The sequence below is a fragment of the Oncorhynchus clarkii genome, chromosome 15 (genome assembly GCF_045791955.1).
Source record: "Oncorhynchus clarkii lewisi isolate Uvic-CL-2024 chromosome 15, UVic_Ocla_1.0, whole genome shotgun sequence".
Taxonomy (NCBI): domain Eukaryota; kingdom Metazoa; phylum Chordata; class Actinopteri; order Salmoniformes; family Salmonidae; genus Oncorhynchus; species Oncorhynchus clarkii.
In genome coordinates, this window is record NC_092161.1 from 16,790,419 (window position 1) to 16,815,275 (window position 24,857).

General features: G+C 43.6%; 1 protein-coding gene across 2 annotated transcripts; it reads left to right on the top strand.

Moving 5' to 3' along the window:
- The first annotated feature begins 205 nt into the window (after positions 1 to 205).
- LOC139366981 (YTH domain-containing family protein 3-like) lies at positions 206 to 18,938 on the top strand. Of its 2 annotated transcripts, XR_011626828.1 has the most exons (6): positions 206 to 673; positions 1,188 to 1,212; positions 1,610 to 1,689; positions 2,351 to 4,060; positions 16,647 to 17,639; positions 17,822 to 18,938. XR_011626828.1 is itself a non-coding variant. In XM_071104802.1 (5 exons), the coding sequence occupies exons 1-5, from the start codon at positions 650 to 652 to the stop codon at positions 16,668 to 16,670; spliced, it is 1,863 nt and encodes a 620-aa protein (XP_070960903.1). In that variant the 5' UTR covers positions 318 to 649; the 3' UTR covers positions 16,671 to 18,938. The 2 variants fall into 2 exon arrangements, 1 of the variants encoding a protein (XP_070960903.1); XM_071104802.1 differs by having other exon boundaries at positions 318 to 673; positions 16,647 to 18,938.
- The last annotated feature ends 5,919 nt before the right edge of the window (positions 18,939 to 24,857 follow it).

Below are 24,857 nucleotides of genomic sequence, written 5' to 3' on the forward strand. Positions count from 1 at the left end.
TTTCAGATTATATTGAGCAGGCAGACAGGGACAGATATGCCTGAAGTGACACAGTTTGTCACATCACAGTGAACACATAATTTATTTTAACAAGGGAAACAAACGTATGTTGTATTGTAGAGTAAAGGGTAAATCTTCTGAGACATAGTAGTAACATGGCTCAGAGCGTCACAGGCGGAAGGTCATGGAGCAATAGAACGGAAGCGAGATAGATGCCGCGTTCAAATGCTAGTCGGAACTAGGAAACTCGGAAATGTCCGACTTGCTATTTAGTTGAACTACAACCAGTTAGCAAGTCGGACATTTCCAAGTTTCCTAGTTCCGACAAGCTTGTGAACGCGGCATAATAGCCCATCCGCCATTGTGGAATAGAGTAAGGAATATTCCAATCTGGCAGTTTCAGAGTAAGTGATACATTGTAACCGAACGTCAACTAGATCGGAAACATTTAATACCACAGACAGATACAAAGTCGCGATCCTCGGCGCTCGAGAAAAGATTGTAGGGAAAGATCTGACGACTGGAGAAAAACACCGCCTCTACATACAGAGATTGGATAACCCGAGACGATCAGAGAAAAATACCGGAGTGCAGAAGCAGGGGAAACCGTGGACAGTCGCAAACAGAAATCCGTTTCGGCTCCTGGAGGATGTCTGCAACCACAGTCGATCAGGTGCTTATTGTTGACAACCCACTGTCGTGAAATGTTTAGTTGCAGTTTGAAAATTGTCAACCGTTTTGTCAGCTGCTATCATTCAGTGTGGTAGGCATGCCATATAACATAGGCAAAAGTATTTGATATATGATAGCTATTAGCTGCTATGTAGGCCGAACCTTGAAGTAGCCTACCGGCTGCGCAGCGGTGGCAACAAGCTCCAGCTTGAGCCGGTTGCTGTATTCTGTACTATGCGGCACGTTTACTGGATGCCAGTGGGCGTTTGACATCCGGTCAATAATCACAAGGAAGCCGTAGGTCTATAAACTAGTCTAGGCCTGAATGTGTTTAAAATGTTTTTGATATACAGCCACTGGTATAGAATCATTGTTTGTAATTCAGTAGCCTAGGCCTAGCTCACCTTGCATGAATGCTACCATCACTCTTCTCCCTATCAAACATTGACCTAATATGCTAAATCTGATGCATCTCTTTTCTCTCTTTTTTTTGCACTTGCCTATTCTGATGTCAGAGACCCAAAGGACAAGGAAATAAAGGTATTTCTGTCACCGTTTTATTTTACTATTGCATGGTTGTTGTGGAGTTTGATGGCAGTCAAAATGTTGTCTGACTAAGGAAATGCTTTGTGAAAACTGTGATAACAAAAGAGTGTAATTAAATCACTGCTTTCATCACTCTTCCACCACATTTTGGTGACCTGGTGTCATCAGTCAAAAGTAGGTCAACTAACCAAATATACCTATACACCACTGTGCCTGTCATATTATTGGGTATTGTTCTACCCCAACTACTTAAAGGCAATATAAGGGGGTGTATCAGCTGTTTATTATTAGTTTATAGATCTGTTAAACACAATGGTTTATTTTAGCCGAGAGACCTTTTTGGTTATATCACATCTAAAGAATAACCTAAGAACAATTTTTTTCTCTCCAGTGCAAAACGGATCAATGCATCAGAAGGATGGAGTAAACGATGAAGACTTTGAACCTTACCTAAGCAGCCAGACAAATCAGGTGAGTGAGTGTACCCATTGTGTCCAAGCCTGTCAGCCATGCAACTTGACAGTCCACAGCATAGATGTGTTATTTGCACCTTTTGAACCGGCATGAACCCTCAGAATAGTGTCTTATAGTGATATATGAAGGTGTATAGAGTGTTAATCTAAAGTCACTGTATAGTAGTCTACGTGAAGGAGGAGCTATTGACAGATGACTGACTCATTTTTAAATGGAAAATTATTAAAAATGACCTTTTGATAGTGGAATTATTGTTGATTTTTTTTTTGTACTAAAAAGAAAACTGGGTGGTGTTCATCATCTTGTGCCTGGGTGGACAAGCTTACTTTGTCTTATAGGATTCTAGTGAAATGTAGCCAAGAACAAACCCACTATCACCCACGCCAATTTACTTATAAAATAAATTCTTGTTGTTGTAATAATTGTCAGAGTTCACAACGGACAGATTATGATAAAACTGTTGCTGTCTTCCCTTGTTGCTATGGGAAACATTTGATAGAGCTGGTATCTATAATTTCCACTGAAAGCCAATCTTGCTCCTTAAGCAGAACGCTGATTTATTTCTTAGTTACGGTTTTGAAGAGAGATGGGCAAGATTTGTCTTAGCTTCTATCATTAAGGTCATCCATTAACTGACCCCTGTTCTCCCCTTCTGCAGAATAACAGCTACCCACCAATGTCCGACCCCTACATGCCCAGCTACTATGCTCCCTCCATAGGTTTCCCTTACTCCCTGGGAGAGGCGCCCTGGTCCACTGCGGGGGACCCCCCCATGCCCTACCTGACCACCTATGGACAGATGAGCAATGGCGAGCACCACTTTATCCCTGACGGGGTGTTCAGCCAGCCGGGTGCCCTGGGCAATACCCCTCCCTTCCTCAGCCAGCACGGCTTCAACTTCTTCCCTGGAAACGCAGACTATTCCACCTGGGGCACCAGTGTCTCTCAGGGCCAGTCCACACAGAGCAATGCCTATAGTAATAGTTATGGTTACACCCCTAGTTCCCTGGGGAGGGCTATAACTGACGGACAGGCGGGCTTCAGCAGTGATGCCCAGCTCAGTAAGGTCCCGGTGTTGAACAGCATCGAACAGGGCATGACTGGGTTAAAACTGGGAACGGACATGGGCGCCGCCGTCACCAAGACTGTCGGCTCGCCCCTCGGGGGCATGAGTAGCATGGCGGCCAATAGCATGCCACCATTGGTTAGTTCCTCAGCCCCCAAACCCACATCCTGGGCGGCCATCGCCAGGAAGCCGGCCAAGCCCCAGCCCAAGGTCAAGCCCAAAGCCAACATGGGGATGGGGGGCCCTACCATTCCCCCGCCGCCCATCAAGCACAACATGAACATAGGCACCTGGGATGATAAGGGCTCCCTCAACAAGCCCCCCTTAGCTCAGACCATGATGCCCCCTCAGACCATGGTGCAGCAGACCCTGATGGGCCAGCCCCTGCTGCAGAGCCCTCTGCCCCACCAACATCAGCCCCAACATCAGCCCCAACACCAGCACCAACACCAGCAGCACCACCAACCCTTTCAGCTGCAGTCGCTCCAGTCCCCCCAACACCCCCAGCAGATTCCCCCAGGCCCCCCACACCCCCACCAACACCCCCACCCCCACCAGAACTTTTCCTCCCAGCCCGGCCCCCCTCAACCCATGCATCAACACCAACACTCCCAGCTCCCACCCCAGAACCGCTGGGTGGCACCCCGGAACAGGGGCACCTTCAACCAGGGAGGGGCGGAAGGCTTTGGGATGGGTGTTGGTGGGGTCCCCCTCAGTGCCTCTCCCTGCTCCGGGGAGGTGCACCCCGTGTTAGAGAAACTGCGGGCCCTCAACAACTACAACCCCAAAGACTTTGACTGGAACCTGAAGAACGGCCGCGTGTTCATCATCAAGAGCTACTCTGAGGACGACATCCACCGCTCCATCAAGTACTCCATCTGGTGCAGCACCGAGCACGGCAACAAGCGCTTGGACGGGGCCTACCGCTCGCTGGGGGCCAAGGGGCCCCTCTACCTGCTGTTCAGCGTCAACGGCAGTGGTCATTTCTGCGGCGTGGCGGAGATGCGCTCGCCTGTGGATTACAACTCCTACGCAGGCGTTTGGTCTCAGGACAAGTGGAAGGGCAAGTTTGAGGTGAAGTGGGCGTTTGTGAAGGACGTGCCCAACAACCAGTTGAGGCACATCAGGCTGGAGAACAATGACAACAAGCCCGTCACCAACTCCAGGGACACTCAGGAGGTGCCTCTGGAGAAGGCCAAGCAAGTGCTTAAAATTATCGCAACTTTCAAGCATACCACCTCAATCTTTGATGACTTTGCACATTATGAGAACCGCCAGGAGGAGGAAGAGGCCCTGCGGAGGGTGAGAGAACCGTGCTGCTGACACACATAACACACACACACACACACACACACACACACACACACACACACACACACACACACACACACACACACACACACACACACACACACACACACACACACACACACACACACACACACCCCTATCGTATCAGCTGACAGCAGCAGAGTGTCTATATGAGTTTGACTGACTAGTGACCATCTGTCACACAGTGTAGTACTGGTCAGTGTCTATCATCTGAGGTCTTAGTTCATAGGCCTCTAGTCTACTCCCATGTTCCATTTCTACCAGTGTTATTACTCCATGGTGGTGGGTTCTACCAGTGTTATTACTCCATGATGGTGGGTTCTACCAGTGTTATTACTCCATGGTTGTGGGTTCTACCAGTGTTATTACTCCCATGTTCCATTTCTACCAGTGTCATGACTCCATGGTGGTGGGTTCTACCAGTGTCATGACTCCATGGTGGTGGGTTCTACCAGTGTCATTACTCCATGGTGGTGGGTTCTACCAGTGTCATTACTCCATGGTGGTGGGTTCTACCAGTGTCATTACTCCATGGAGGTGTGTTCTACCAGTGTCATTATTCCATGGAGGTGGGTTCTACCAGTGTCATTATTCCATGGAGGTGGGTTCTACCAGTGTCATTACTCCATGGTGGTGGGTTCTACCAGTGTTATTACTCCATGGTGGTGGGTTCTACCAGTGTTATTACGCCATGGTGGTGGGTTCTACCAGTGTCATTACTCCATGGTGGTGGGTTCTACCAATGTCATTACTCCATGGTGGTGGGTTCTACCAGTGTCATTACTCCATGGAGGTGGGTTCTACCAGTGTCATTACTCCATGGTGGTGGGTTCTACCAGTGTCATTACTCCATGGTGGTGGGTTCTACCAGTGTCATTACTCCATGGAGGTGGGTTCTACCAGTGTCATTACTCCATGGAGGTGGGTTCTACCAGTGTCATTACTCCATGGAGGTGTGTTCTACCAGTGTTATTACTCCATGGTGGTGGGTTCTACCAGTGTCATTATACCATGGTGGTGGGTTCTACCAGTGTCATTACTCCATGGTGGTGGGTTCTACCAGGGTCATTACTCCATGGGGGTGGGTTCTACCAGTGTCATTACTCCATGGTGGTGGGTTCTACCAGTGTCATTACTCCATGGTGGTGGGTTCTACCAGTGTCATTACTCCATGGTGGTGGGTTCTACCAGGGTCATTACTCCATGGTGGTGGGTTCTACCAGTGTCATTACTCCATGGTGGTGGGTTCTACCAGTGTTATTACTCCATGGTGGTGGGTTCTACCAGGGTCATTACTCCATGGTGGTGAGGTAGGTTGATGTGTGGAATTAGCAGCCCGTCCCTCAGGCCTGTCATCAGACCATCATCACTACCATCTTTGCCCACCAGTGGGTCTGCTTGGGTCCAACCAGGAAACCCTGTCTGATGAGGCAGCCATCTTGTGTGGCTGTGTGCTTCTGTGAGAGTGATCTGGAGAGTGGGACACATAGGGTTTTCCTGAAACAGGCTGCATTCCTCACATACCTCCCCTCAGACAAAGGCAGAAGTGGCTCTTATCTACCTTTGAACACCAGGCCTCTGGCAAACACAGGCTCCTCTTGCTTCATTAGCTGTTCTCTCCATCAGCCCAGCTCCACCCTGTGTGCCTAATGTGTTTCACTGGGAATTTCTGGGTTATGTTTCAACATGGTTCAACTGTTTTATATTTCAGGGTTATTCCGCAACGATTTGGAAAAAAATAACATTATTCTCTGGTTCTTGCTTGCGCAGGCAGACACACTTTGAGCGATAAAATACATACAACATTTTGAAGGTGGAAAACAACTAAAACAAGGATTGTTTTAGGGATGGACCAGTGAGGAAAACATTTTACCCTTTTATCTTAAGCACACATTCCTAAGTAAAACTAAATATGCTAATATATTAAGAAACCCCCCACACAACCTGCTCTCTTTCTCCTTCCCCTCTCTCTCATTTTCTCATTCTCATTTTCTCTCTCTATTTGTCATTTTCTCTCTCTGTTCCTTTCTCTCTCTCGCTCTCTGTTCTTTTCTCTCTCTCTCTCTCGCTCCTTCCCTTTCTCTATCATAATATTTGAAGTCCAGGTTTTCAGGAGCACTGAAACAACTTGTTAGTAGGAAGTGTGTTTTGACGGTTACTGAGATAGCGCTGTATAGCCTAGTGTGGGGCAGGTGAGAGGCTCTGCTGTTGTAGCCCTGACCCCTCTACATGACAACACAGGTCCTGACAGAACCCTCGCTGGCTCACTTTCCCAAAGCCTGACCAGGTTAATTGACCCACATTGTTAGGCCTATCTCCTCTCACTCTGAGGGCTGTCAAGTGGAGTGGTCTGTAGCATGTCATCTCCGAGGCTTGAAGCTAACAATGCTAAGTTAACTGTGGAGACTGAGACAGTATACAGGATGAACAGTATAGACCTAGATCAGTAGATTGAAATATTTGCACAGGTGTGTTTGTCAATGTTGTCAATGTTGTCTGTGGGATGTGTGTGTCAGTGTCAATATGGCAGTCCCCCAAGTTAACCCTTCAGTGCATGAGTTCAGTAGGTGGGTGGGTGGATGTGAGTAGGTGGGTGGGTGGATGTGAGTAGGTATGTGGGTGGGTGGATGTGAGTAGGTATGTGGGTGGATGGATGTGAGTAGGTGGGTGGGTGGATGTGAGTAGGTGGGTGGGTGGATGTGAGTAGGTGGGTGGGTGGATGTGAGTAGGTGGGTGGATGGATGTGAGTAGGTGGGTGGGTGGATGTGAGTAGGTGGGTGGATAGATGTGAGTAGGTGGGTGGGTGGATGTGAGTAGGTGGGTGGGTGGATGTGAGTAGGTGGGTGGGTGGATGTGAGTAGGTGGGTGGGTGGATGTGAGTAGGTGGGTGGGTGGGTGGATGTGGGTGAGTTGATGTTAGGGATGGGCGTTCTATACATTTTGAGACTGGAGAACTCGCATGACATTTTTCCGATTTACACGACTGAAAGAAAAAATGTGTACATTTTATCTATATGCCAACAGATCGCACCAATGCCTAATTAATCATAACCATTACAGATAACAAATCCTAATTGTTAAATTGCCACATATATATATATATATATATATATATATATATATATATATATATATATATATATATATATATACATACACTATGACAGACAAAATGAGAAAAAAAAATCCTGAAAATCACATTGTAGGATTTTTAATGAATTTATTTGCAAATTATGGTGGAAAATAAGTATTTGGTCACCTACAAACAAGTCAGATTGTCTGTAACTTCTTCTTTAAGAGGCTCCTCTGTCCTCCACTCGTTACCTGTATTAATGGCACCTGTTTGAACTTGTTATCAGTATAAAAGACACCTGTCCACAACCTCAAACAGTCACACTCCAAACTCCACTATGGCCAAGACCAAAGAGCTGTCAAAGGACACCAGAAACAAAATTGTAGACCTGCACCAGGCTGGGAAGACTGAATCTGCAATAGGTAAGCAGCTTGGGTTGAAGAAATCAACTGTGGGAGCAATTATTAGGAAATGGAAGACTTACAAGACCACTGATAATCTCCCTCGAGCTGGGGCTCCATGCAAGATCTCACCCAGTGGGGTCAAAATGATCACAAGAACGGTGAGCAAAAATCTCAGAACCACACCGGGAGACCTAGTGAATGGCCTGCAGAGAGCTGGGACCAAAGTAACAAAGCCTACCATCAGTAACACACTACGCCACCAGGGACTCAAATCCTGCAGTGCCAGACGTGTCCCCCTGCTTAAGCCAGTAAATGTCCAGGCCCGTCTGAAGTTTGCTAGAGAGCATTTTGAGGATCCAGAAGAAGATTGGGAGAATGTCATATGGTCAGATGAAACCAAAATATAACTTTTTGGTAAAAACTCAACTCGTCGTGTTTGGAGGGCAAAGAATGCTGAGTTGCACCCAAAGAACACCATACCTACTGTGAAGCATGGGGGTGGAAACATCATGCTTTGGGGCTGTTTTTCTGCAAAGGGACCAGGACGACTGATCCGTGTAAAGGAAAGAATGAATGGGGCCATGTATCGTGAGATTTTGACTGAAAACCTCCTTCCATCAGCAAGGGCATTGAAGATGAAATGTGGCTGGGTCTTTCAGCATGACAATGATCCCAAACACACCGCCCGGGCAACGAAGGAGTGGCTTCGTAAGAAGCATTTCAAGGTCCTGGAGTGGCCTAGCCAGTCTCCAGATCTCAACCCCATAGAACATCTTTGGAGGGAGTTGAAAGTCCGTGTTGCCCAGCAACAGCCCCAAAACATCCCTGCTCTAGAGGAGATCTGCATGGAGGAATGGGCCAAAATACCAGCAACAGTGTGTGAAAACCTTGTGGAGACTTACAGAATACGTTTGACCTCTGTCATTGCCAACAAAGGGTATATAACAAAGTATTGAGATAAACTTTTGTTATTGACCAAATACTTATTTTCCACCATAATTTGCAAATAAATTCATAAAAAATCCTACAATGTGATTTTCTGGATTTTTTTTCTCATTTTGTCTGTCATAGTTGAAGTGTACCTATGATGAAAATTACAGGCCTCTCTCATCTTTTTAAGTGGGAGAACATGCACAATTGGTGGCTGACTAAATACTTTTTTTGCCCCACTGTATATATGTATGTATGTATGTATATATATATATATAATACACATATGTATGTATATATAAAATACACATATATGTATATTTATATGTATATATTTATATGTGTGTGTATATATATATATGTATATATATTTAAATGTATGTAATACTTTTTTGCCCCACTGTATATACGTATATATATATATATAGTGCCTTGCGAAAGTATTCGGCCCCCTTGAACTTTGCGACCTTTTGCCACATTTCAGGCTTCATACATAAAGATATAAAACTGTATTTTTTTGTGAAGAATCAACAACAAGTGGGACACAATCATGAAGTGGAACGACATTTATTGGATATTTCAAACTTTTTTTAACAAATCAAAAACTGAAAAATTGGGCGTGCAAAATTATTCAGCCCCCTTAAGTTAATACTTTGTAGCGTCACCTTTTGCTGCGATTACAGCTGTAAGTCGCTTGGGGTATGTCTCTATCAGTTTTGCACATCGAGAGACTGACATTTTTTCCCATTCCTCCTTGCAAAACAGCTCGAGCTCAGTGAGGTTGGATGGAGAGCATTTGTGAACAGCAGTTTTCAGTTCTTTCCACAGATTCTCGATTGGATTCAGGTCTGGACTTTGACTTGGCCATTCTAACACCTGGATATGTTTATTTTTGAACCATTCCATTGTAGATTTTGCTTTATGTTTTGGATCATTGTCTTGTTGGAAGACAAATCTCCGTCCCAGTCTCAGGTCTTTTGCAGACTCCATCAGGTTTTCTTCCAGAATGGTCCTGTATTTGGCTCCATCCATCTTCCCATCAATTTTAACCATCTTCCCTGTCCCTGCTGAAGAAAAGCAGGCCCAAACCATGATGCTGCCACCACCATGTTTGACAGTGGGGATGGTGTGTTCAGGGTGATGAGCTGTGTTGCTTTTACGCCAAACATAACGTTTTGCATTGTTGCCAAAAAGTTCAATTTTGGTTTCATCTGACCAGAGCACCTTCTTCCACATGTTTGGTGTGTCTCCCAGGTGGCTTGTGGCAAAGTTTAAACAACACTTTGTATGGATATCTTTAAGAAATGGCTTTCTTCTTGCCACTCTTCCATAAAGGCCAGATTTGTGCAATATACGACTGACTGATTGTTGTCCTATGGACAGAGTCTCCCACCTCAGCTGTAGATCTCTGCAGTTCATCCAGAGTGATCATGGGCCTCTTGGCTGCATCTCTGATCAGTCTTCTCCTTGTATGAGCTGAAAGTTTAGAGGGACGGCCAGGTCTTGGTAGATTTGCAGTGGTCTGATACTCCTTCCATTTCAATATTACCGCTTGCACAGTGCTCCTTGGGATGTTTAAAGCTTGGGAAATCTTTTTGTATCCAAATCCGGCTTTAAACTTCTTCACAACAGTATCTCGGACCTGCCTGGTGTGTTCCTTGTTCTTCATGATGCTCTCTGCGCTTTTAACGGACCTCTGAGACTATCACAGTGCAGGTGCATTTATACTGAGACTTGATTACACACAGGTGGATTGTATTTATCATCATTAGTCATTTAGGTCAACATTGGATCATTCAGAGATCCTCACTGAACTTCTGGAGAGAGTTTGCTGCACTGAAAGTAAAGGGGCTGAATAATTTTGCACGCCCAATTTTTCAGTTTTTGATTTGTTAAAAAAGTTTGAAATATCCAATAAATGTCGTTCCACTTCATGATTGTGTCCCACTTGTTGTTGATTCTTCACAAAAAAAAACAGTTTTATATCTTTATGTTTGAAGCCTGAAATGTGGCAAAAGGTCGCAAAGTTCAAGGGGGCCGAATACTTTCGCAAGGCACTGTATATATATAATACACATATATATATATATATGTATGTATATATAAACAAAACAAGGCTGTCATTGCACAGCCATAGGCTTCTACAAGCAGGAGCCACTGCTGAGGTGGCTACTGCTTGTAGAAGCCTATGGCTGTGCAATGACAGCCTTTTTTTGTTATTTTAGCAGACAAGACACTCTTATTTCTTGAGCCCTTATAACAGTCAAGACACACCTATTGTATAGTTAAAAAAAAAAACATGACTAAAATAGAACAGAATATTTTTCTAAATGAAAATGTTGCCAGTGTGAAGTGATGCGCATCTTGTGCCTGAGGCAGATATTTTCAGTGATCATTTCAAACAGGGCTCAATTTGGCGAGTTGAAAGACCATTTTTTTCAGGGTTACAAACCAAAATTGGTTTTATTTTCGATATACAGACATTCGATTTAGTTTATTCTACCCATTCTTTGGAATTTTTTAAATAGATGAACAATTCCACATTGAATACTGCATGGTGATGAATTATGGCCACAGCACCTGTTTGCTGAGTAGGCAATGCTTAATGATTCTGATGAAAAATACACTCTTTGTCTTTATCAAACTAATCTTTTTGCCTATTTTCTGAGTGGAACCTGTCTATATTTAGGGTGGGTTATAGCCTAGGCTAACCAATTCTAAATGGCACTAGCAGTTCACAAAGTATCTTAAGTGGAAAGCAGATGGGACGCAATGAATCCAAAACTGCAGCGCGTTGTTGGAACATATTTTTCTACTTTAATCAACCAGTCCGTTTCGAATTTGCGATTGAACTGTCATCATTTGACAAAGAATATAGCTTGTCTGTCCCATCGGTTAGATACGTTTTTATAGGCATTTCATTTCTGTCGGCCTAACGGGGAGGAGCGGTCGGAATGCAATTGAGTGAATGAGACACTGAGGGGAAATGGAATTTAGGGAGAACAGCTGTGTGCACTGTGTTATTTATGTCATGTTTTGTTGTGTCCCGCAAATGTACAAATGGAACACGAGAGTAAAAGCTAATAAACGTTGTCTCCATGACAACCTTTCACTTGCCCATTCGGGCAGCCACAAAGCACATTCCACCAAATAATTGTACAGCACGAAAAAAAAGGCATCTCTGTTTAAAGACCGAGCTTTGACATCTGTTCAAGAACTTGTACTCATGTCCATCTCTAGTGGATGTGAGTGGGTGGACGTGAGTGGGTGGCCTTAGGTGGACACAGACATGCTGTGGAGGCCTTTGTTTCCCCAGCCACCCAGAACAGGTCAGCCTCCAGCCCCAGACAGTGGCCTCTCTATTTTGATGGAGTTACACTGGAGGCCCAGGTCTCACTGGGGCCTTCCCCTGCTGTGCCTACTGACACTGACCACTGCATGCGTGTGAGCGAGGGAGAGAAATGCACTGCAGCTAGGCCAGTATTTGTGTATGTCAGTAAATTAATGGTTGTGGGAGTAAACTTACAGGCCTGCATTTCTTATGGCTCCATGGAGTCAATAAAGCACAAACATCCAGCACAACCAGAGATATGATCAGCAGGGGTGTATTTGCGGAAGGAGAGGGGAGTGTGTGTGTGTTGGGGGTGGTATGGGAAAGGTTTGGGTTAAGTAACATGTTGGTTGAGTACACATATTTTGCGGATTGTTATCGCAGGTGCAGTGAAATTGTTTTCTAGCTCCAACAGTGCAGTAATACCGAACAATACAAAACAAATCCCCAAAATAAAATGGAAAAATATCAGAATGAGCGATGTCAGATGTGTATGGGGTGTTTAGACAGTATATGAATAGAAAAGCTGTGTACAGCAGTAGTTATAGGATATAGGATGAACCCTTGATTAGAATACGGTATACTGTATACACAGGAAGCTCAATTTGGTGAGTTCAAAGGCCATTTTTTTTTCAGGGTTACAAACCAAAATGGGTTTTATTTTTGATATACAGACGTTCGACGTTTAGTTTATTCTGCTTGTTCTTTGGAATGTTCTAAATAGATGAGCAGTTCCACATTGAATACTGCACAATGATGAATTATAGCCACAGCATCTGTTTGCTGAGTAGGCAAAGCGTGAGCACCAAGCCTCATGCAACGGAAAAATGTCAGATAAAGCAATTTCAAAGTTTTGGCTGTTTTTAATCTTTTCTATGCTGTAATAAAGGCTTTTTAAAAATGGTTTCATTAGAACAGACTGGTATTACTTATCATGTATTTAGTGTTCGCTGTTCCAAACAGGCAGAAAGATAATATTGTAATCTAACTGCACCGGTTTGTCACACACAATATGCACTCAGCTCTCGCTCTTTATACCCTCCATTTTCTTCATCAAGTCAAATGGTTTCCACAGATCTGACTTCCTCTTTCCCTCCTGAGCAACCAGTAAACATTTGCTCGTTTCAAGTTTCTTTTTCATGTCCCCTTTTACATCCGGGTTACTGTGTTGGGAGTTTGTTATAACTTATTTATTGATGTGATTATGACAGACTATAGGTCAGGCCTTATTGGTCACATGCATGCGATGCTTACATGTTTCACGTAAAGAGCGCAAGGGTTGAGCGAATAGGGAATGTTTTTCTTGAGGAAATTAGGGATTTCTGTAACAGAACTTTTCAGTCAGAAACAAGTAAGAAACTAAATGGCTGAAATGATTTACAGCTTCAGCACAGACAGCACAATAAACGCTGTGCTGTGGTACCTTTTCGTGGCATTAGGGAGGAGAGCGAGACAACGTGTGCCTATCACACAGACACTCACTGTAAATGATTTTTACAGAGTGACCATCGGGCTCTTTCTTGAGTCATTTGTGTCTTAATTATTTAATCAAACAGTGTGCTAAAAGCATCAGACAAGCACAGTGCATATGTACAGTCGTGGCCAAAAGTATACATTTTCACAAAGTCTGCTGCCTCAGTTTGTATGATGGCAATTTGCATATACTCCAGCATGTTATGAAGAGTGATCAGATGAATTGCAATTAATTCCAAAAACAAAAAACATTTCCACTGCATTACAGCCCTGCCACAAAAGGACCAGCTGACATCATCTCAGTGATTCTCTCGTTAACACAGGTGTGAGTGTTGACAAGGACAAGGCTGGAGATCACTCTGTCATGCTGATTGAGTTCGAATAACAGACTGGAAGCTTCAAAAGGAGGGTGGTGCTTGGAATCATTGTTCTTCCTCTGTCAACCATTGTTGCCTGCAAAGAAACATGTGCCGTCATCATTACTTTGCACAAAAAGTGCTTCACGGGCAAGGATATTGCTGCAAGTAAGATTGCACCTAAATCAAACATTTATTGAATCATTAAGAACTTCAAGGAGAGCAGTTCAATTGTTGTGAAGAAGGCTTCAGGGCACCCAAGAAAGTCTAGCAAACGCCAGGACTGTCTCCTAAAGTTGATTCAGCTGCGGGATCGGGGCACCACCAGTACAGAGCTTGCTCAGGAATGGCATCAGGCAGGTGTGAGTGCATCTGCACGCACAGTGAGGCAAAGACTTTTGGAGGATGGCCTGGTGTCAAGAAGGGCAGCAAAGAAGCCACTTCTCTCCAGGAAAAACATCAGGGACAGACTGATATTCTGCAAAAGGTACTGGGATTGGACTGCTGAGGACTGGGGTAAAGTCATTTTCTCTGATGAATCCCCTTTCCGATTGTTTGGGGCATCCAGAAAAAAGCTTGTCCGGAGAAGACAAGGTGAGGGCTACCATCAGTCCTGTGTCATGCCAACAGTAAAGCATCCTAAGACCATTCATGTGTGGGGTTGCTTCTCAGCCAAGGGAGTGGCCTCACTCACAATTTTGCCTAAGAACACAGCCATGAATAAAGAATGGTACCAACACATCCTCCGAGAGCAACTTCTCCCAACCATCCAGGAACAGTTTGGTGACGAACAATGCCTTTTACAGCATGATGGAGCACCTTGCCATAAGGCAAAAGTGATAACTAAGTGGGTCTGGGAACAAAACAGGAAACTCCCCAGAGGAAACTCCCCAGACCTTAATCCCATTGAGAACTTGTGGTCAATCCTCAAGAGGCGGGTGGACAAACAAAAACCCACAAATTCTGACAAACTCCAAGCATTGATTATGCAAGAATGGGCTGCCAACAGTCAGGATGTGGCTCAGAAGTTAATTGACAGCATGCTAGGGCAGATTGCAGAGGTCTTGAAAAAGAAGGGTAAACACTGCAAATATTGATTCTTTGCATCAACTTCATGTAATTGTCAATAAAAGCCTTTGACACTTATGAAATGCTTGTAATTATACTTCAGTATTCCATAGTAACATCTGACAAAAATATCTAAAGACACTGAAGCAGCAAACGTTGTGGAAATTAATATTTGTGTCATTCTCCAAACTTTAGATTTTATTCAAACACATGTCTCTATATGGAAATATAAATTTAAACATTTGACCAATTGATTGGTCAAGAGAACAGGAAGACTCGGTCGACCAATAATTATTTTAGTCAGAGACAGCCCTAAAGCGTTTCACCCTCTCCACTGTGGCTTCGTCAACATTATCTGCTGAAGTCCACGATCATCTCCTTTTGTTTTCTTGACGTTGAGGGAGAGGTTATTTTCCTGCCACCACTCTGCTAGGGCTCTCACCTCCTCCCTATAGGCTGTCTTGTCATTGTTGGTAATCGGGCCTATCACTGTTATATTGTTAGCAAACTTGATGATTTAGTTGGAGACGTGCGTGGCCACACAGTCATGAGTGAACAGGAAGTACAGGAGGGGGCTGAGCACGCATCCTTGTGGGGCCCCTGTGTTGAGGATCAGTGTAGTGGAAGTGTTTTTTCCTACCTTCTCCACCCGGGGATGGCCCGTCAGGAAGTTCAGGATCCAGTTGCAGAGGGAAGTGTTTCGTCCCAGGGCTCTGTACTTCGTGATGAGCTTGGAGGGTTCTATGGTGTTGAATACTGAGCTGTAGTCAATAAACAGCATTCTTACATAGGTATTCCTCTTGTCCAGTTGGAATAGGGCAGTGTGCAGTGCAATGGCGATTGTGTCATTGTGGATTTGTTGCGGTAATATGCTAACTGAAGTTGGTCTAGGGCGGCGAGTAAGGTGGAAGTGATATGATCCTTAAGTAGCCTCTCAAAGCACTTCATGATGACAGAAGGGAGTGCTACGATAGTCATTTAGTTCAGTTACCTTTGCTTTCCTGGATACAGGAACAATGATGGACATCTTGAAGCAAGTGGGGACAACAGACTGGTATAGGGAGAGCTTGAATATGTCTGTATACACTCCAGCCAGCTGGTCTGCCCATGCTCTCAGCCCTAGTCATCATCAGCTGGTCTGCCCATGCTCTCAGCCCTAGTCGTCATCAGCTTGTCTGCCCATGCTCTCAGCCCTAGTCGTCATCAGCTGGTCTGCCCATGCTCTCAGCCCTAGTCGTCATCAGCTGGTCTGCCCATGCTCTCAGCCCTAGTCGTCATCAGCTGGTCTGCCCATGCTCTCAGCCCTAGTCGTCATCAGCTGGTCTGCCCATGCTCTCAGCCCTAGTCGTCATCAGCTGGTCTGCCCATGCTCTCAGCCCTAGTCGTCATCAGCTGGTCTGCCCATGCTCTCAGCCCTAGTGGTCATCAGCTGGTCTGCCCATGCTCTCAGCCCTAGTCGTCATCAGCTGGTCTGCCCATGCTCTCAGCCCTAGTCGTCATCAGCTGGTGAAAATCAGTCACCCGTCATCATTAACAGTTAAGGGAACACTCAGCCATTATGAGGATTACAGTTACAGAAACTAGCCTTTGAAAGAAAGGAGAGTTTGAATCGTCACTCAGAGTTCCACAAGCAAGAACTCATCTTGGTAGAACTCTTCAGTTGACACCACTGTGTGACATACACAAATGTTGAAGTGAAGTGCATGTATGTTCCTTGGGGATTTGGCCCTTAGATGTTTAACTTGCAATGTCTTGCATCACTGAGCTTTTATCACATAAACAGAGGACAAGCGATTCAGTCAAAAAAATACTAATTTCCCTGAGGATGTTTTCTAACAGCATTCCATGTGTTTTTTTCCCCCTCCCACTTATGCATCCTCTAATTTGGTTTATTTTCCCCTCTCTCTCTTTCTTTCCTCAGGAGCGGAATAGAAATCAACAGTAACCATACAGAGAACTCCCTACTAGAAGGCAAAAATGACATAGGACCTTAAATAATTAGCCTAACCACACGGAAACTAAGGGTTTTGCCATCTTTTCTGCTGAAGACAACAACAACAAGACGACGACGTCGTATCTCGTGACTTGAACACGACGACGGACTCGCCTGTATCAGTTCTCTGGTGATGTACCCCAGTGTTCCTGTCTGGGGAAAAAAGGAAAGAACATTACTCACTTTAAACTCTCTTCTAAAACAGCCTCTACCAATACCCTGAACTCTCTAATAACTCTCTTAAAGCACTTTCAGTCCTTCTAAAACAGCCTCTACCAATACCCTTAACTCTCCAATAACTCTCTAAAAGCACTTTCAGTCCTTCTAAAACAGCCTCTACCAATACCCTTAACTCTCCAATAACTCTCTAAAAGCACTTTCTCTCTGGACTTCTGTTTGTTATAACTAACTGACTAACCAGTGTAGTTGCTTTTTCTGAGGCTTTCACCAGATTAGTTGTCGTTTTTTGTTATGTTTTTAATACCTCCCAAATTTTGGGGACGAAAAATGTAGTTCCCCTCCCCCCATGAACTTCAGCACCTTCAGACAAGATTAAAAAAGGTATAATGTGTAACAAAATCATTTACTTGAATCTGCACTCGGCTTGTGATTGATTGACAGGTGAGAGAAATGACAGGACACGCCCAAAATAATGCCAATCATTAGACGAACCCGGCCCTTACTCCCGCCCCTTTATTTCTGCATCTGTTTCTGTGTATCAAACGATGAGGTGGATGATGTAGTGAGCTGGGTGAACGGCAGGTAATGCACATATTTGTTTAATTTCTCATGATTATTATGTAACTCTGAAGTGCATTTGTCTGAGGAGAAATCTGCTCTGCGGTAACAGTCGCCTTGGTAGCTGTCGCCTTGGTAGCTGTCGGTAACTTGTCTTTTATTCTGTTGTTAATGTACTGTACCGTACCTCAGGCTAAAGCTGGGGCCTGTTCAGGAGGCTTCAACGTTACACAACATTCAGATAGCAAATGCATTGTGTAGAGTAGATAGGATTCTCTGTTATGTTGGGAATCAGGGAATCTTGCCAGCTCTAGACATTCTGTTTCCATCTGCAACGTTGGGTAATGTTTCACCTCACTGAGCAGGCCCCAGGCTCTCTGTCTCTGAAGAACTCTATAACGCTTTTGGGATGACCCTCCTCCCCTAGCGTTCCTGGCTCCAGGTAGAAGTTACCATTAACCACAGATCTGGGATCAGATCAGATACTTTACCCCACACCCTAACCTAAACCATGAGGGGGATGAAAGATATATCTGATCATAGATCAGTGGTTAGGAGTGACTTCAGCCTGCTGCCCATTTGCTGCTTGGTGTAACAGAGGGGTTTCCTGAAAGCTGAACATCACCAAGGAAGTGAGCATTTTCTCCTCAAGGTGTCTCGCTAGCGAAAATAAACATTACCCCTGTTTAGTGAAACAAATGCTTCTGAGTTGTTACTTCCCGGGAATTGAACATAACATAACATTGTGCTTGGAGCTCTGCTGAATGGGTACACACTGGAAGTTAGACCTGAGAAACAGTTGAGACTCACCTTCTCTTGTTAAAAACTGACCCCAAATCAAGTGAAATGCATGAAGGGTTACAACACTAGTACCCACTGTTGTCATCCATTTGTTGTTTCTGCACGTGATCCTATAATATAACAGCTTTTAGTGCTATCTGGTATCCTTGGGATGTCCCTAGCCTAAATCCTTAACCTTAACCCTTACCTAACCTTAACCCTTACCGTAGCCATTTTACATTTCAACTTCAATGGGGCAACGTCAGAGTTGCACGTCCCAAGGATCCACCTAAGACTTTTCCCAGCTTTTAACTTTCACTGATAAAAAATGCCCACAATTGACACGTCATAAGCTGTGTCCCAATAGCATGGCTTCTTCCACTCTCCTTCATCATGACTGATACTGCAGGCGAAACCACTTGACGTCTTTATTCGCTGTTCTTGAATATGACTAATTATATTTCAAAAGCAAGTCCTTTGCGGATCAGTATAGTCCTGAATGTCAGGAGACAAGGGAAGTGCAGTATTTTAGTCTATGAGGACATACTTTAGCTATGACTATGCTAGATAACAGCCCTCCTATCCTACTTAAAGCCATGATCTGCTCTGTGTGTCTGTCTGATGACATCTGTAAGTAATAGACTGTAATTACACACCAAGGCATTTCCTGTTTCTGCTCTATAAAGGCTATTTTCCATTGATGCCCATGTTTTCTGTTGTGTTGGACATTGGGAGGGAGAATGCAACTTTTGATAGTTGAATTAACATTCAGCCATGAACCATTTCTTCCTGTCTACCCTGTGGTTTGACCTATAGGCCTACTGTACCAATGTCTCCTTTAGTTGCTACTCTATTGCAGGGGAAGGCAGCTAGATACAGCCATGGGCCGAATGGTTGGGGGGACGGAAAATAATTATAATGAAAATAACAATAATTTCATACCTTGATTACATTGAGACACGATTACGTCATTTTTATTTATTTATTTGTGGGAATACTTGGGAACAGATTTCCTAAATTAAACTCATTTTTAGCTGAATTCCTGGTGATTTTACCATTTAATTATTTTTATTTTTTTGCCAAAACCAAAAATAAATAAAAATACATTTACTAAAAACTTTGGGGGCCCAAAAAAATCAGTTGCGGGCCGGCCGCCTGTTGCCAGCCCCTACTCTATTGTATTCTCTAATACAAAGTGCCAAAATAAATAACCTTTCAGTTATTTACAGAAGTAAGGAAGTATCATTTATTTCAAACTGCATCACACTAACTCCATTTTCAGTATCGTAAAAGCCACTCGATGGACTATACCAGGGGTACTGAACTCTTACCCGGCCTTTTCTGTTCTACCTGATAATTAATTGTACACACCTGGTGTCCCTGGTCTAAATAAGTCCCTGAAGGGAACAATGCAACTGGCTTTGATGTCCAGAGTTGAGTTTGAAGGGACTATACAGTTCCTGAGGTACATGCGTATTGTATTTTAGTATATGTCCACTAGATAGTGCCATTGTATCATTTGCAACTTGGACCCATGGACTGCAGTGTGTAGTGGTTCTATTTGAAGTAATGCTGTGTGTTTCATGTCCTGTGATTTGTCTCCTTTGTATAAAAGGCACAATAGCACCTCGTTACCCAACAGCTCCTCCAAACCCTCCACGTGCAATTATACACAGCTCACAGACACTTGTTGTGCAAACTGCACCTTCGTCTGAGCAATTAATGCCGGCTTGCCAAGGATGTCCTTTACACAGAGAGAGAGCGAGCGAGAGAGGGGGAAAGAGAGAGAACCCTCTTTGTGTGTGACAAAGAGTTGTAATTATATTGGAGGAGGCTCTGGATTGGGACTCTCCTCTCTGTCCTCCTCTGCCTGTTCATTTGTACATCCATCAGGCTTTCTGCAGACAGCCTCTGAAAGGACCCGCACACTCTCTCCCTGCATTCCTCTGTGAGGGAAACCAAAGCAGGCCACTAATAATTGTAGAATAGAATAGCAGAACGCTTAACACAATTACTGGGTGCTAGCTGCACGTGGCAGTGTTGTTGAGATGCACAAAGGGCCGAATATGCTAATGTCAGTTTCGTTCAGAGGTTGAATTAGCTTGCGGCAGATTTAACAATAGAGAGCATGACCTCTGATCTCTACTCTATTAGCTCAGCTAATACCCGATGATGATGTTGTGGAGGCTTTTGTATTGTGATGTGGATTACCTTATTGTATTTGTGGAGCTTATGCAGCTATTATACAGTAGTTGTGTATATTTGACTCAAATTGGTTGTGTTCATTAGTCTGTTGTGTTGCCAATGAACTCGTCAAAACGTCTCCAAAGGGATGCCTTTAACAAGCCCCAAAATGTCATTTTCAGAGCAGAAATCCTGTAGCGTAGGGATTAGATGAGATGAGAGGAAAGGAGACTTGTCTCCTGGATTCCTCTGATTCCTTTGAAGTTTCAGCTGCATTGAAGACTTGTCAAGACATGGCTGGGGGCAAGGTTAGGTCACGCCTCTGCTCTGCACCACTGACATTTCTCTCGATTCTGTTTTGAATGTTTCCACACTCTCGGCCCCGGCACGTCTGGTCTCTCCTACAAGCCCAACCTTGACATGAGGCGTATTGATGACCATGCTCAGTGACATTTAGTGATCTTAGGGTGACAACCTGACATTATTTCAAAGAATGTTTTTGTTTGTCAGTTCAGAGCTGTTGGAATCAGGGGGTCAAAGGGTGCCCAAGGGTGTTGGGAAACCCAATACCAAGGGAGAGCTCGGTTTGTTGTTTTGAAAGTCTCTAAAGTGTTCTATTCAAAAAGTTTGGTTACTGGCTACCTTTTGAATTTGGATCTTGCAACGTGGTTAGCATCAGTTGCTGGGTATGCTGCTATCTGTCCAGGGATCCTGCCAACCAAAAGTGTGAAGAGATGCTTGGCGTAGCAGGTAGCCTAGCTGCTATCAAGTTAGCAATGTTTCCTGAAAGCTTGAACACAGCCTGTGATGCGGTTAGGCCTTGTGGCTGAGACTGCAGATTGTCCCGGGCTTGTGGCTGTCTAAAACCCTGCTGTTTGTGTTAGCCTACGTTGCTACCATGACATCCAAAGCCGGTGGGGAGTAGAGGGACAATCCAGGAGCAATAACATTGTTGTGGATGGCATACCAGAGTCTTTACATGATAACTGGGCTGAGGTTGTGGAGAAAGTAAGAGAAATTATTACTGAAACGCTGCAGATGGAGAGTGCCCACACGTCTGAAAACCTGTAACCAGCCCAGGTGACAGACCCAGGCCGATAGTGGTCAAGTTCCCAAAGGTCTAAGGATAAGATGGCTGTTCTAGAGAGAGCCAAGAACTTAAGAGTAACCATCGGAAGCTGTGCGCCAGAGGCAGAAATAACTTATCTTAGCCATGAAAGCTGCCAGAGAGCATGGGACATTGCTTACATCCTCTATGACAGGCTCATTGTCCACCCTCCCTCCCAAAAGACTGGGAGGAATGAGAGAGCCAAGCTTCCGGGTCAGTAGTTTCAGCCCCACATCACACACACATACACCAACTGAAACTCACAAGTGCCTGATTGACTGACTCTATTAGCCAAACAATGTTTTTATCATGCCATGGGTGTTTTTTTTCTTCATATTATGTCTACCTCCAATAAGCTTCCGAGGAAAGGGCTAAAAATAGCCCATAATAATAAATCTAGCATTTGAAAAAACGTTTATGAAATCAATAGCTTGATCAAATCACATAACAATATATTGGCCATCTCTGAGACTCACTTAGATAATTTATTTGATGATACAGCAGTAGCAATACAGGGATATGACATTTAAAAGAGACAGGAATGCCTATGGGGGAGGTGTTGTTGTATATGTTCAGAGCCATATTCCTGGATCTCATCTCTAATGCTGCTGAAGTGTTGTGGTTGCATGTTCACCTGCCTCATCTAAAGTCTCTTCTTTTAGGGTGATGCTATAGGCAACCAAGTGCTAACATTCATTACGTGGATAATATGTGTGCAATGCTTGATAATGTGTTTGATGTTAACAGAGAGGTCTATTTTATGAATATAGAGTCGTTTTCATCAAGCTGTCCGCTCAAGAGGAAGTGGCTCACTGTAACCAGTGCCTGTAATCTGGTTCAGGTTATTAATCAATCTACCAGGGTGTTTACAAACAGTACAGGAACAACATCATCCACATGTATTGATCACCTTTTTATCAATACTGCAGCACTCTGCTCTAAAGCTGTATCCATACCCATTGTATGTACTGACCATAATAGAGTGACCATATCTACAAAAGTCAAAGTTCCAAAGACTGGTCCTAAAATAGTGTATAAGAGGTCATACAAAAAGTATTGTGGTGATTTCTATGTTGAAGATACACACATCAGACCAAATTATAATTTTTTTATAATGAAGAGCATCCAGACACTGCACTTGATGCATTTATGAAATAGTTTCTTCCAATTATTGATAAACATGTACCTATTTTTAGAAACTGACTGTTAGAACTGTTAACACCCCGTGGATTGATGAGGAGTTGAAACGCTGTATGGTTGAGAGGGATGAGGCAAAAGGAGTGGTGAATAAGTCAGGCTGCACATCTGACTGGAAAACTTACTATAAATTGAGAAATGATGTGACTAAACTGTACAAGACGAAGAATAAAATGGTATTATGAAACCAAGACAAATTACATGAAATAGGATGTTAAAAAGTTATTGAATACTTTAAATGAAATTGGCAGAAAGACCAAGTGAACTTCATCTTTCGTTGAATCAGATATCTCTTTTTTTTTAACTTATGATGTTGCCAATTACTTGACTGACTATTTTATTGGCAAAGTAGGCAGACTTAGGCATGAAATGCCAACAAGAAACTGTGAGCCATCATATTCATTCATAACAGACCTAATAATGAAAGGAAAGCATTGTAATTTTGAATTCTGTAAAGTAATGTGGGTGAGGTGGAAAAAATATTGTGGTCCATCAATAATGAGAAACCAACTAATATTGAGAACTTAGATGGAAAGTTACTGAGTAGCGGACTATATTGCCACTCCTATTTGTCATATCTTGACTGATGATTGGTTGAATGAAATTGATAAGAAGATTGTGGGAGCTGTAATGTTAGATTTCAGTGCAGCTTTTGATATTGTTGACCATAACCTGTTGTTGAAAAAACTTATGTGTTAAGACTTTTCAACCTCTGCCATATCATAGATTTAGAGCTATCTATCTAATAGAACACAGAGGGTTTTCTTTAATGTAAGCTGCTCTAATGTTAAACATGTAAAGTATGGTGTACCGCATGGCAGCTCTCGTGGCCCTCTACTCTTTTCTGTTTTTACTTGTGTCTATGTATACTGATGATTCAACCCTATACGCGTCAGCATCCACAGCTAGTGAAATCACTGCAACCCTAATCAAAGAGTTGCAGTCAGTTTTAGAATGGGTGGCCAGTAATAAACTAGTCCTGGACATCTCTAAATCTAAGAGCATTGCATTTGGTACAAATCATTCCCTAAGTTCTAGACTTCAGCTGAATCTGATAATGAATAATGTGGCTGTTGAGAAAATTCAGGAGACAAAATTACTTAGTGTTACCTTGGATTGTAAACCGTCATGGTCAAAACATATTGATTAAATGGTTATAAAGATGGGGAGAGGTCTGTCCGTGAGGTCTGTCCATTTGCAACAGCTAATGGGGATCCTAATAAAATGCCAAAATACCCAATCAGGGACCCCCCCAGTAAGCATTGAAGTATCCACATGGGCACCCCGGTGATATTACCGTCAGTCCATCCTACTATGTTCAGAGCACCCCACAAAGGAACAATGAGTAATTCCAACCCTGCTTGAATGATTCCATGGAGTTTTATGTCCTATTTTTTTGGAATTGGGATTTGAGTGACAGTAATGTGTAGATTGCTTCTAGACAAGCTATCTGCGTTGCCATGGTTATATCATTATCTTTGGGTTAAAAGTGGAGCCTGAACATGCTCTCCAACACACAGTAATGATATGATATAGATCACAGCATTGAAGATGCCATTATGCTACACACAATAAGACAAACATGAGCGTTTGGCATTTATACTATCACTCTCTGTAATGCCTCAACAACTGCACTAATGATGCAGATGCAACTGTAATTGAACTGTGCGTACACTGTGTGTACACTGTGTGTACACTCCACTAGTGACTTTTTGGTTGTTTCGTCTGTGCTTAAATTGACTAACATTGTTGCCCTTTGTTCTACATAAATGCAGAGTTGTGAAAATGAATAAAATGTTGACCACATAAATGTAATATCCCCAAAACAGGAAAAGAGCAAATGCACTCATATCTGAGATGTCTCTCTGCTACTCCCCATGGGGTGGGTGCCCTCTGTAACTGATGTTTAGCTGCCTCTCTCTGCTACTCCCCATGGGGTGGGTGCCCTCTGTAACTGCAACTGATGTTTAGCTGCCTCTCTCTGCTACTCTGTAAATTAGGACAGGCCCCTCTAGTACACTATCTCTGTGTTAATATTCCATTCACAGCTTTTAGTTTTCACAGCATGCGGCCTTGAGTCTCAAATGCAAACTCACAAATAAACAAACACATACGGAATAACAAATCACAAA

Excerpts from the sequence above, each read along its gene's own strand:
- LOC139366981 (XM_071104802.1), top strand. The coding sequence starts at position 650 with ATGTCTGCAACCACAGTCGATCAG. Across the intron at positions 1,213-1,609 it reads CAAAGGACAAGGAAATAAAG|TGCAAAACGGATCAATGCAT; the intron begins GTATTTCTGTCA and ends TTTTCTCTCCAG. Across the intron at positions 4,061-16,646 it reads AGGAAGAGGCCCTGCGGAGG|GAGCGGAATAGAAATCAACA; the intron begins GTGAGAGAACCG and ends TTCTTTCCTCAG.